The 13,793-nt window shown below is 37.6% G+C and overlaps 1 protein-coding gene across 1 annotated transcript in view; it reads left to right on the top strand.

Annotated features, from left to right (window-relative positions):
- SPTLC3 (serine palmitoyltransferase long chain base subunit 3) overlaps positions 1-13,793 on the top strand; it is a 147,879-nt gene that overhangs the window by 107,812 nt on the left and 26,274 nt on the right. Inside the window, exon 9 of the mRNA XM_039874475.1 lies at positions 5,812-5,938. Within this exon, the coding sequence (XP_039730409.1) occupies positions 5,812-5,938 (127 nt within the window). The remainder of the gene's footprint in view (positions 1-5,811; positions 5,939-13,793) is intronic.

Raw genomic sequence — 13,793 nt, 5'->3', positions numbered from 1 at the left:
TGACGTCAGAAGCATGGTGGAGTGAGGGATGTCCCTGGATCTCTCCTCTTGAAATAACAATAAGCTGAACATCTAAAACTCAACAAATAACACCTAGCCTGCACACAAGCATGTCTGATTGAGTGGTTGGTGCATAAGAGCTTCCGGAGGTCAGAACCATGGGAGTGCAGCAGGGGGAGTAGATTAAGAGGAACAAAGAAGCTGCCTCACACAGCTAGAGCCCCTTGCAGGAGCAGGGGAAGGAGAGAATTTGCAGCAGGTTCCCCAAACAGCTTTGCCTGAGGGATCGGTGAGTTCCATGCAGTAGAGCCCAGAGATCAGGGCAGAAAGCAGAGCAGGAACTAAGTGCAAAGGGACAAAAGCTATGTCTTAACAGCTGCAGTTGCAAAACAAAAGGCTGAGACACAGAGACTAGCGGCCATCCCCATCCACCAGCCCAGAGTGCTCCTTCCCTCCACCCCATATCCTGCCAAACCTAGCACCACAGAGCCCCAGGGGAATTTGTGCAAACGCTACCGAAACAAAATTCACTGTCAGTACCATTGACAGGCTGAGACCAAGGGTAGCTGATTGTGACTTGAATATTTAATATACCAAAGAGAAAAAAAGTCATTATCAGCCTCAAAGCAGAGACCCAAGAGGCTTGGATGTCACCTACTGGAAATTAAAAACAAACAAACAAACAAACAAACAAAAAGAAAACACCTTATTAACAAGCTAGAGAGAGACCTCTATATAATAAGTCTTCTTTCTGGAAAAAAAAAAAAATGCAGAATGCACTCCTATCAATGCCCAGGTGGAGAAACAGTTCATTAAACACCATGAACAACCAGGGTGACAAGGCAGTTCAGAATGAAGGAGAAAAATATTTAGAAAATAGCTTCGAGATATAGAAATATGTGATTTAATGACAGAGAATTCAGGATCGCACTTTTGAAAAAAATGAATGAAATGCAAAATAAATCAGATCAACAATTTCAAGAACTTAGAAGAAAGTAGACCAGCAAAATGAGTTTTTTATCAAGGAGATTGAAACCCTAAAATGGAACTAAATAGAACTTCTGGATATGAAGAACACACTAAAAGAGATGAAGAGTGAAATAGTAAGCTTAGGAAATAGAGCTGACCAGAGGAAAGAATGGAAGGAAAAAAATCAGGTGATATCAAAGATAAAAATCTAGAAATGATTCAGAAGGTAGAAGAAAGAGACAAAAGAAGGAAAAATAATGAAAGAGAAATATAAGAACTAGCTGACACCATCAAGAAAGGCAACATAAGAATAAGGGGTATACTAGAAGGAAAAGAGAGGGAAAACGGATCAGAGAGCATATTGAGATAAATAGTTGACAGGAATTTCCCAACTCTAAGGAATGAGCTGGAGCTTAGAAACCAAGAAGCTAACAAAATACCCAATTATCTCAACTCAAAAAAGCCTTCTCCAAGACACATTATATTAAAATTATCAAAAATCAATGACAGGGCAGCTAGGGAAAAGAAGATGGTAACCTATAAAGGAAAGCCCACTAGACTCTCTCCAGACTTAGCACAAACCTTACAAGCAAGAAAGGAATGGAAACAAATTTTCAAACTCTTAAATGAAAGGAATTACCAGCCAAGAATAATGTATCCAGCAAAGCTCTCCTTTAGATATGAAGGAGAAATAAAGACCTTTACAGACATATAAAAGTTGAGGGAGTTCTCCACTATGAGGCCTGCACTACAAGAAATACTGAAAAGGGCCAGCTCACTTGAAACTAAATAACAAAAATATGTATGTGTAAGGTGACTAGCAGGATGACAGAAGCAGGATAGCATAACCTTTGTTAAGTATTTCAAGCTTAAACAAAAAGAAGAGAATTGCTATTGAAGTTAGAAGTGAATGTTCAGCATACATAAGGACAATCTGAAACAGTAACAGAAAAGGGGAGGAATCAAAGATCTAAATTCGCAATGGGGAATGAAGATAAGGCACGCACAGAAGAAAATGGACTAGTGTGAATATATAACAATCATTTACATATTCTTAATGGTAACCACGTGCCAAAGATCCAGAACTGAGGTACATAACATGAAACAAGAAGGGCCAGAGGGAAAGTCCACAAAACTCCACCAAATTAAAATAGCAGACGGAAATGCAAGTACAAGGAAACAATGGAAACACTGAGCTACCAGAAAACAAAGATAAAATTGTTATAGGAAAACCTCATATTTCAATAATCGCCCTTCATGTAAATGGATTGAACTTACCAGTAAAAAGGCACAGAGTGCCAGATTGGATCAAAACACAAAACCCAACCATATGCTGCCTTCAGGACAAAGTTCCAAAGGCAAATATAGACTCAAAGTGAAAGGGTGAAAAATAATAATCCAAGTAAATGACATTCAGAGAAAAGTTGAAGTAGCAGTACTAATATCGGATGAAATAGACTTCAAACTAAAAATGTAAAGAGAGATACTGAGGGACCCATCAAAATGATAAAGGGAATCATACACCAAGAAGACATAACACTTATTAATATCTATGTTCTCAATCAGGGAGCCCCAAAATATATAAAGCAATTACTAACAGAACTAAAGGGTGAAACAGACCAAAACACTATCGTAGTAGGAGACCTAAATACCCCACTGTCAGATATGGACAGCTCATCCAAACAGAAAGTCAATAGGGAAATAACATTCTTAAATGACACATTAGACCAACTGGACATAATTGACATTTATAGGGCTTTTCATCCCAAAACAGCTGCTTATACATTCTTCTCTAGTTCACATGGAGCATTCTCAAGGACTGACCACATATTGTGATACAGAGATAGCCTCAACAAATAGAAGAGGGTTGAAATCATGTAAACCATATTCTCTGATCATAATGCTTTGAAGCTGGAGATCAACTGTAAAAAGAAAGTGGGAAGAACCACAAATACATGGAGATTAAACAACATGTTATTGAAGAATGACTGGGTCATAGAAGAAATAAAAGGAGAGATCAAGAGATACATAGAAACACACGAGAATGATAGTACAACATATCAAAACTTTGGAACACGGCAAAGAGTTAATAAGAGGAAAAGTTCATATCGTTACAGGCCTATCTCAAAAAACAACAATGAGCTCAAATAAACAACCTAACGCTTCATCTTTAAAAACTAGAAAAAGAAGAACAAATGAAGACTCAAATCAATAGGAGAAAAAAAAATAATCAAAATTAGAATGAATTATATGAAATTGATAACAAAAAGACAATAGAAAAAATAAATGCAACAAAGAGCTGGTTCTTTGAGATTAATAAAATTGACAAACCCCTGACTAGACTCACTAAAGAAAAAAGAGAAAGGACACACAAAAAAATCAGGGATGAAAGAGGAGGAGTTACGACAGATACCACAGATATCCAAAGGATCATACAAAAATACTATGGAAAAAATATATAACACCAAATTTAATAACCTAGAAGAAATGGACAAGTTCTTAGAAATATACAACCTTCCTAGACTGAATCGAGAAGATCTGAAAAATCTAATTAGACCGACCGGCAGTATAGAAATTGACATCAAAAAGCTACCAAAAAGTAAAAGTCCAGGATCAGATGGCTTCACCAGTGGATTCTACCAAACATTCAAATAAGATTTAATACGTATTGGCCTCAAACTCTTTCAAAAAGTCAAAGAGGAGGCAATACCTTCTAACTAATTTTATGAGGCTAATATTACTCTGATATCAAAATTTGGCAAAGAAAACACACACACAAAAAAACTACAGACCAATACCTCTCATGAACACAGATGCAAAAATCCTAAATAAGATACTAGCAAACTGAATACAACAACACATTAAAAAGATTATACACCACGATCAAGTGGGCTTCATCCCAGGGACACAGAGATGGTTCGACATATGCAAATCGATTAATGTGATATACCACATAAACAAAATAAAGAATAAGAATCACATGATCATATCAATAGAAACAGAAAAAGCCTTTGACAAGATCCAGTATCCATTTGTGATCAAACTTAATAAGACAGGTATAGGAGGAAAGTACCTTAATATAATAAAGACCATACGCGAGGAAACCTCAGCTAACATTATACTTAATGGTGAAAACTAAAAGCCTTTTCTCTAAGGTCAGGAACAAGACAAGGCTGTCCGCAGTCACCACTGTTATTCAATATAATATTAGAAGTCCTAGTGAGTGCTCTCAGTCAAGAGAAAGAAATAAAAGGCATTCAAATAGGAAACAAAGAAGTCGAACTGTCACTATTTGTGGATGATATGATTCTGTATGTAGAAAACCCTAAAGACTCCACAAAACACTACTAGAAATAATAGACAAATGCAGTAAAGTTTCAGGATACAAAATCAATGTTCAAAAATCTATAGCATTCTTATATTCTAATAATGAATTTTCAGAAAAAGAAATGAAAAAAAACCCAAATAATTCCTTTTGCAAAATCCCATCAGCATTTTTTAAAGAAATAGAACAAAAAACCATCAGATTTGTATGGAAGCACAAAAGACTCCAAATTACCAAAGCCATCATGAGAAAAAAGAATGAAACTGGAGGCATCATTCTGCCCTACTTCTAATTATACTACAAAGCAACAGTAATCAAAATGGCATGGTATTGGCAGAAAAACAGACACACAGATCAGTGGAACAGAATTGAGAGTCCAGAAGTAAAACTCTATTTACATGGGTAAATAATTTTCGACAAAACATACAATGGAGAAAGGAAATCCTCTTTAATAAGTGATGCTGGGAAAACTGGAAAGCCGCATGCAAAAGAATGAAAATGGACTGTTGTCTATCACCACACATCAAAATTAACTCAAAATGGATTAAGGACCTGAATAAAAGACCTGAAACAATAAATTGCAAAGAAGAAAACATAGGTACCAAACTCATGGACCTTGAGCTTAAAGAGGATTTTATGAATTTGACCTCAAAAGCAAGGAAAATAAAAGCGAAAATAAATGAATGGGGTTATATCAAACTAAAAAGCTCTGTACAGCAAAAGAAACTGTCAACAAGACAAAGACACAACCATCCAAATGGGAAAATATATTTGCAAACAATGCCTTCAATAAGGGCCTACTATCTAAAATATACAAAGAACTCACAGCTCAATAACAACCAAAAACAAACAATGCAATCATTTCTTCTAAGAAGACATACAAAAGGCCAACAAACATATAAAAAGATGCTCAACTTCACTAGCTATTAGGGAAATGCAAATCAAAACCACAATAAGATATCATCTCACACCTGTTAGAATGGCTATCATCAACAGGACAAATAGTAACAAATGTTGGAGAAGACATGGAGAAAAAGGAACCCTCATATGCTACAGATGAGACTATAAATTGGTATGACTACTATGGAAAATAGTATGGAGTTTTCTAAAAAACTAAGAATTGATCTACTATACGATTCAGCATGTATATATATATATATATATATATACACACACACACACACACACACACATATACATACACACACATATATACATACACACACACATGCACACACACACACATATATGTATATATATGACTTACTGTTGAATTGTACACTTCGAACTTATTGGATTTTATTAATGTCACTCTCCAAAAAAATTAATTAATTAATTTAAAAAATAAATAAATAGTATTGGTAATAAAACCCAAAACCATATCTTAAAAAAAAATAATGGACCACATTCAAGAATCAAATATCTTGTGCTTTGATGGATGGGGTTACAAGATGTGATTCTTACCCCAACACTGAGATTTATTTGCCTTCTTTTTGGATTTCCCTTTTTCATTAAAGGATCTTGTGGATTATTTACAAGTTCACTCACATAGTGCTGCTTATGCTACATCCATGAGCCCCCCGATAGCAGAGCAAATCATCAGATCAATGAAACTCATCATGGGACTGGATGGGACCACGCAAGGTAAGTGTCTGCAGTGAGCACAGCTCCCATGAACCTCCTAAACCTCTCTCTCTCCTTCTGCCCCATTAATTTCTCCCTTCTCAAATATATACCTTGACTTAATGTAACCCAATTTGTAAATCAAGCCATACATGCATAGTAAATAGTATCTAATACACAATCATACATAGTACATAAATGTACTAGAACTGCTGTCACCACACAAAAAAAGGAATGCTTTTTTAAAGCAAAGAAAACTTGCTAATTCACCTTTTAATATGATTAGCATATTTGGATAATTTTGTGTAATTAGTTGTATTAAAATCAAGCAAATGATGGTATGTATTTGCCTGTCCTTGCTTAAGGCTGTCATTTGTGTTTCCCTGAGAACAAACTACTCAATTTGATATTCATTTTTTATCTATCCGGCCACCACTTTTTCTTTCTTTCTTTCTTTCTTTCTTTCTTTCTTTCTTTCTTTCTTTCTTTCTTTCTTTCTTTCTTTCTTTCTTTCTTTCTTTCTTTCTTTCTTTCTTTCTCTTTCTTTCTTTCTTTCTTTCTTTCTTTCTTTCTTTCTTTCTTTCTTTCTTTCTTTCTTTCTTCTTTCTTTCTTTCTTCAATGACAATGATGTTCCATTCCATTCCATTCATTCATTTCATTCATTCATTCGAAACAAACAAACGTGCTCGTTCATTCATTCACATCCACATCACATCCTCCATCCATCAGCTTCCCTCTTTCAATATTTCTTCATTCTTTCGACTAACAACAACAACAACTCTTTTCCTTCATTTCATTCGGCTATTTCATTACCATTCATTTCATTCATTCATTCATTCGGCCTACGTATTCCGGCCTGGCTCGGCATAACAGCATGACTTTCAACAACAACAACAACAACTCTTTCTTTCGGCTGGCTGCTGGCTTTCTTTATAACTTTCTTTCAACTCTTTCTTTCTTTCTTTCTTTCTTTCTTTCTTCCTTCCCTTCCTTCCAGCTATTCATTCATTTCGGCCTCATTCAGCTATTCTTTCTTTCTTTCTTTCGGCTGTTTGTTTCGTTCATTCATTCCCACATCTCTCCCATCCCCTCCCTCCCTCCTTCCCCTCTATCTTTCTTTCTTTCTTTCCTTCTTTCCTTCTAACAACAACAACAACAACTCCTTCCTTCCTTCTTCCTTCCTTCCTTCCTTCCTTCCTTCCTTCCTTCCTTCTTCCTTTCTTTTCTTTCATTTAATGGGAGAAGAAATCCACCACTGGCTATTTGGGGATATACGGACAAAACACACACAATGATAGCCATTTCTTTGACATAGGGTTACCATAGCCAAGGTGTGCTACCTTCCTCAATTCAAATGAGCTTAATCTTCTTTTTGAAAAATTGTTTCAAGAGCTCTTGGAACTTTTCTTCTATCTTTCAGATATAGTTTATATAGCTTCTACTACATATCCCAGTGCAGATCCAGTGATAAATAAGGCAGTTCTTGCTGCCACACAATTTAGTGAGTGCATTTATGGAAGTAGCGAATTATCCTAGCCCCAGAACTGGCCACCGGTCTAAATAATCCATGAATCCCACCCCTCTTACCAGCTAACATGAAGCCCTCCATTGTTTCATGCAAACTTACAAGCCTAATATTTCAGTAGAAGTCTGGGAGGGCCATGATTTTTCAATTGTATTAAAGCAGCAGAATATTAACATACGAATTTTACTCAAAAGCCCACTGCATAAAATAGATTAGAACAGGGCTAGTCTAGTTGAAGTAATGTCTCCATCTACCTCCAAATGGATGGCCCTGAGACCTTTCTACTGAGCTCTAGTGTTCCCTAAGTCACAAGTTTGAAAACCTTCAAGATAGACCTTTTTCACTAAAGCAGGAAAATGGTTTGCAGGGTGATTTTTGTTCCTCCATGTAAAATGCAGTGATTGATTGATCTCTAAGGTCCCTTCTAGTCTTGTCTTTCCAGTTTTATGATTCTATGTCTTATCAAACAGTCTGTGTAAAAAGGAAATTAAAATTCAATCCAGGGAAGACACATAATGCAACGGATAAGGGCATAGACTGAAAACAGCTGCTTGGATTTGATTCCTGGGATACTACTTACTTGCTGTGTGGCCTTAGGCAAGTGACTTAACTTGTCTGTTTAACTCTGAGCAAGTTACTTCTCTGTGCTTCAGTTCCTCCAGCCATAAATGAGGAAAATAATATTGATAAGATAGGTTTCTATAAGAATTAGACAAATTAAGACATATAAAGTACTTAAAATTTTGTCTGAAAACAATTACATAGTATATATCATATAGTTGCTCGCTATGTTATTTGCTGTTATTCCTAAAATGTTCAAGAAGTATTCGGACCAGGTCTCAGGCCTGCTGTTGGAGGATTTTTGTGCTAGAAGTGAGGTAGGACTAAATGTCCTCCAAGGTTCTAGATTAGTCAGGATAAGTTAAGTTATGCCACCATAACAAATAAACCTTAAAAATCTCAGTGGTTTAACAGAATTAGGTTTTATTTCTTGCTTGTTTCATTTCTGATACAAATCAGAAAACTCTCTGCACACTTTCCCTCCATGCAGGCAGTGATTCAGGCTGCTGCTAACTTGAGGCTTGGCCATCTCAGTCCATGGCTCCCATAGTGTCCATGAGAGAAAGAAAAAGAGCATCTGCCCAGAAGTCACACTTATCCCCTTGTTTACAGTCCATTGGCCAAAACTAGTCATATGGCTGTACTCAAATGTGGGGGCTGTAGTAAATTAAGGGATTGGATATGAGATAGATAAGTGGGTATTTTTCAACCTTTTAAAACTGAAGCTAGACATAGAGTTGTATTCCCACATGACCTGTCAGGTTGTGCGAAAAAACTGATCTGGAACCATGGGCTTCAAATGAAGCCATATTAATGATCTTCCTGAACTTCATGTATTTCTTAATGAAAAACAATTATTTGAGAATTATACTAAAATGTAAATTAAATGAATTATCCTATAATGACCATAATTATCCTTTGGTCTTATTTCAAAGATGAATAACTAGGAAAAAGTTATTCTGAAAATTAGCGTATGCCTTAATAAGGATTACTAATTTCTTATATCCTTCAGTGTATATGTTCTCTGAATCAAATAATTTACATGTACCCACCTTGACAATTATTTCCTTCCTTCCTCTGGATTGCTTTACCACTTCATCCCAGACAGAACTCATTCTGTGTATCTGATCATGGTTGAAGATCTGCATAAAAATTACATTAAATATATGATCATTTCTCCTTCGATAGTCATCTATCATTAATTTTTCTTCCTCTGAGGTAGGAGATATTTCCCTTCGTTCTTTCTCTTAGCCTTGTAGTTAAGAATTATTTGCTTATTATTTTTAACCTCCCAATTAGTTTTCCACTTCACTCCTCTTGCCATCTTTAAAGAGGAAATAAATAGATGATAGATAGATAGATAGATAGATAGATAGATAGATAGATAGATAGATAGATAGCAGAGAAGACTATGTGGACAGTCTGTTTTCTTAGATCCAAGACAGGAGAACCAGAGAGAAAGTGAGAACAGTTTCTTTTCAAAGGAATGAACAAAAGAAGGTAGTAGGAAAGAAAATTGACAGAATCATCAGCCAAGTTTCAGATGGTTCTGCCTGACACGTCTTTTGAAGAATTCAAAGGTACGCACTGAATGATCATGCTGGCCTCATTTACAACAATGCCTGCTTTAAATAAAATGAATAGGTTGAGAATATTGTGTTAACTCACCCCTCTCTTCTGAGATAGATCGACTCTCAGGGTAAAGTTGCCCAAAGCTCAAAGGGATGCACTATGTCATGCTGGAGCTGCCTTACAGGATTTGAAAAAAGGGTCTGCTTCGAGCCTTCATCCTTGGCCCACTCCACCACTACTGTGATTGTAGCCTTTCAAGGCTTTGTTTCGGGTTGGGTTTGGGGAGCCGGTTGGCCAGATCTCTTCCTTGATGAATGTCTTCACTTTAATCTGCAATGCAAAGCCATATGCTTCAAAGAAAAGCAAGCTACAGGAATAAGGTCAGTGTTCCTTTGAAGCCAAGGTTCAAAGATGAAATAGCAGTCCCAGTGAAATGACAGTGTTTATGCACAAACAGCCACCTTCACTCTGCAGCCAGGCTGTTCTTGGGGTTAATGCACACAGGCTGAGGGGCTGCAGGCCTGCCACGCATGCATTCCACATGCACCGAGGCCCTTTTCATCTCTAGGCCTGTCATTCTGTGCAGCACAATGAGCCCAAAGTGAAGATTTCGTTTCTCCGTCCTAATGGAGGTTGGGTGGTCCACCAGCTAAACCAATGCCGTAAACCCCTTAAGGGCTAGAATGTGTCTTGAATTAATCTGGTGTTCTTCTGAGTGTCAAAGCCTGTGCTCAGCTTAATAAATACGTCATGACTCAACTTCCATCTCACTGGCCTACTCGATTTCAGTGTCAATGTTTATGCTAAACAAGATTGAGGGGATATTTATCTCATAGGACTGGGAATCAGTTCTTTACCAGTTGTGGCCGCTGAGGAGATCCTTCAGTGATCAGGATCCCTTGGTGATTGACATCACTTTTAAAGAGGTTCAGAAAGATTGCAACTCAGTCATTTTCTTCATTTAGACAGTCATGGCACAAGCAGCCACAGAGGGTGAGCCCCAAACCATGCCAATGACACCCCTACAGAAAGCATTGTCAACAGTTGTCAGTTATTAAAATCTTCGATGCATATTTTTCAATTTTGGCCCTGCCTCCCTAACCCTCTCTTTCCCCGACCCTGGGTAACCTTTCATTTCTCAGAGACAATAGAGGTTGTATAGTGCGGCGGATTAAGGGTATGTGGTCTGTAATCAGACTGCATGGGACCCAGTCCCTGGCCTACCACCATTTGCTCCATGAGTAAGGTGCCTACCCTCTTTAGTTCCTTCATTATAAATTAGATTGTAGGGAGAATTCAATGATATAATATAGAGAACGAATTTAGCATAGCATGATAAGTTCTCAGTAAAAGTTATTATTGTTATTTTTAATTCATCTGGTTTCTTTTCTTCCTTCTCCAAATTTTCCAATAGTTTTTACCCATCTTGGCACTGTCCCTTTCTCTCATACTTTAGACCTAATCAATCAGTAAATTCTGCAGCACTTCCTTTAACATGTATCCAGAATCTAATCATTTCTCACCAACTCCATCCCTACCTCTATCAGGTCTCACCTGGATTATTGGAGTAACCTCCTGAATAGCCTCCTAACTTCTGCTCTTGCTCTCCATGTGGAAACCAACATTATTTGTTTAATGTAACTTAGACCATATCACCCCACACTCAGAACTTTTAATTGCTTCCCATTTTACTCACTATAAAGTCCAGACTGGCCTTAAAGGCTTTTCATGATGTGGTCTACCATTTTTCCACCACTCTTTCCCTTCTTGATCCACTCCAAGCAGCTGGCATCCTCGCTTTTCCTAGAATACAGGGAACAGCTTCAGCAGAAGGGTCTTTGCACTTGCTAGCCTCTCTAAAACAACATTTTTGACCAATATCTGCATGACCCACTTCTTCACTTTCTTCGCATCTCTGTTCAAAATCAGTCTTATTAGGGGAGCAGCCCTATCCTAATTGTACACTTTCCTTGCCCCTCTAATTCTCCTCACCTTGCTTTAGTCTTCACAGCATTTACAAGTGCCTCACAATTTACACACACACACACACACACACACACACACACACACACGTAATTTTTTGTTTTACCTCACTAGAATGAAAACTCCAGGAAAACAAGCGTTTTGTCCACTTTATTCATTACACTGAGAACAGTGCCTGGAAATTACAGGCACTCAACAAATATTTGTAGGAGCCTAGAATCCTTCTCTATTGCTCTCTTAACTTAGCGAATAAATGACCTTTTTCTCCTTCAAATCTCTGTGATTGATTCACTCCCTCTCCACCTTCTAAAGGCACTGGCCATTGCTCAACCATGAACTTATTCATTCCCTTCAACCTAAAAGGGCTTCTCTTACCCTTTCTTCCTCTTCAAATGGCCACCACATCGCATCACTTCCATTGCTGCAAATCTTCTTGAAAGAATGGCCTATTCTGCCCTCTTCCCCTCTCCTTCCCCACTCAGTGCTCAGCAGCTTCAGCCTGTCCTCTTTCCATTCACATAGACTTTGCTCCTTCAAAAGTCACCCCTGCTCACCTACCCTACTGGCCTTTCTCAGCCAAATTTGACTGACCCCTCCACCTCATTCTCTCTATTTGGAAACAATCTTTCCTTAGTTGTGGAGATATTCTTCTTTTCTGGTTCTTTTTAAATTTTTCTGTCTTTTCTTCCTCTTTTTTCCTCTCTTCCTTGTCTGCGATTATCAGAATGTTCTCCTTTGTTCTCTTTACATTTCCCTCTGCACAATATGCCCTGCTTTACCTTTCCTTCATATAGAAACATGTTTCTCAAACTTGAGTATACATCAGAGTCATCTGGAGGGATGATGAAAACAGATTGCTGACCCTGCCTCCAGGGCCTCTGATTCAGAAATGATTTTTGCAATTCTCATAAGCTCCCAGGTGATGCCGCTTCTGCTGGAGACCACACTTGGAAAACCACTGCTGTATAATGATTTCATAATCATCCTCTCCCTCCCATCAGGCACCAATGGGTTGTGGATTTCTTATAAATAGAAACCATCATTATATCATCAGTAATCAGCTTAGAGGCTGGCACATAATAGGCTTCCAATACATATTTTCAAGTTGAATTAAAAAAATGTTCTAAGCCCCAATTGTGTATTTGCCATGATTCAGATGCTGAACAAGTATCTGTTCAGGGCCATATTTTCATCAAAAGATTCCAGCAGAATCTCTGAACGCTTAATATCAGCCATCTCAGCAACTGAATTTGCTCACTGAGTTCAGCCTCTTCATTATAATTCTTGCCAGTGTTCACATCTAGTTTTGCTCATTACATGTATATGCTAATTATAATGCCATCAATGTCTGAAAAAGTTGCCCTTGTGTCTCCAATCATCACTTCAGGGAGAAAATGACCACAAATCATTGTACAGCAATAGTTCTCAAAGTGTGGTCCCCAGACCAGCAGCAGCAGCATCACCTGGGATCTTATGAGAACTACAACAAGCATTCCTGAATCAGAAGCTCTGGGGTTGGGTCAGCAATCTGGTTTCACCACTCCTTCAGGTGATTCTGATACAAGCTCAAGATTGAGAAGCATATTTCTATGTAAAGGAAAGGAAACAGATGAGCGTATTATGCAGAGGTGGAAGTAAAGAGAACAGATGATGGAATTCTGTCAAATGCAGAGAGGAGTAGATCTAGAGGAAGAAAAAAAAAACAGAAGGAAGAATAGACAAAAATAAGAGAAAACCCAGAAAAGAAAAGCATGAAACATATTTTGATATGCTTTGATCTACTTCTTTAAACCCCTCTGATTTCTCAATCCTGTTCACTCAGTTACTATAAGCACTTCACCTGTTCCTCCCCAGTGCTGGTGACTACTTTGACATCAGGAACAGCAGAGAGCTTTATGTCCTCATGAAGTACTTGTGCCTCACAACAGGCCCCCTCTTAAACCTGTGTTTTCATATAACTTTCTGAAGTACAAAAGTCATTAAGAGGTCATGGTCATGACAGTGATTGTATTATTTGACTTGATAGTAGGCATCTGGCGGAGATACTGCCATTTCTCTAATAACTCGTGTTTCTTGGGATGAACAAGGTACTATTTGTAATAATTAAGTTCTTTCTCTTCAGTGCATCTTCAATAGGTGGAATCCATTTGGTGAGAAAGGAAATCCCCAATGGGCAGCACTTCTAAGTTTAAATTATGACAAATTAAGTTTAAGTTAAAATAAATTATGAGAAA

The sequence above is a fragment of the Pteropus medius genome, unplaced genomic scaffold, assembly GCF_902729225.1.
Source record: "Pteropus medius unplaced genomic scaffold, Ma_sr-lr_union100, whole genome shotgun sequence".
Lineage (NCBI taxonomy): Eukaryota > Metazoa > Chordata > Mammalia > Chiroptera > Pteropodidae > Pteropus > Pteropus medius.
Note: the sequence above shows the minus strand (reverse complement) of the source record. Positions and strands in the feature narration are given on the sequence as shown.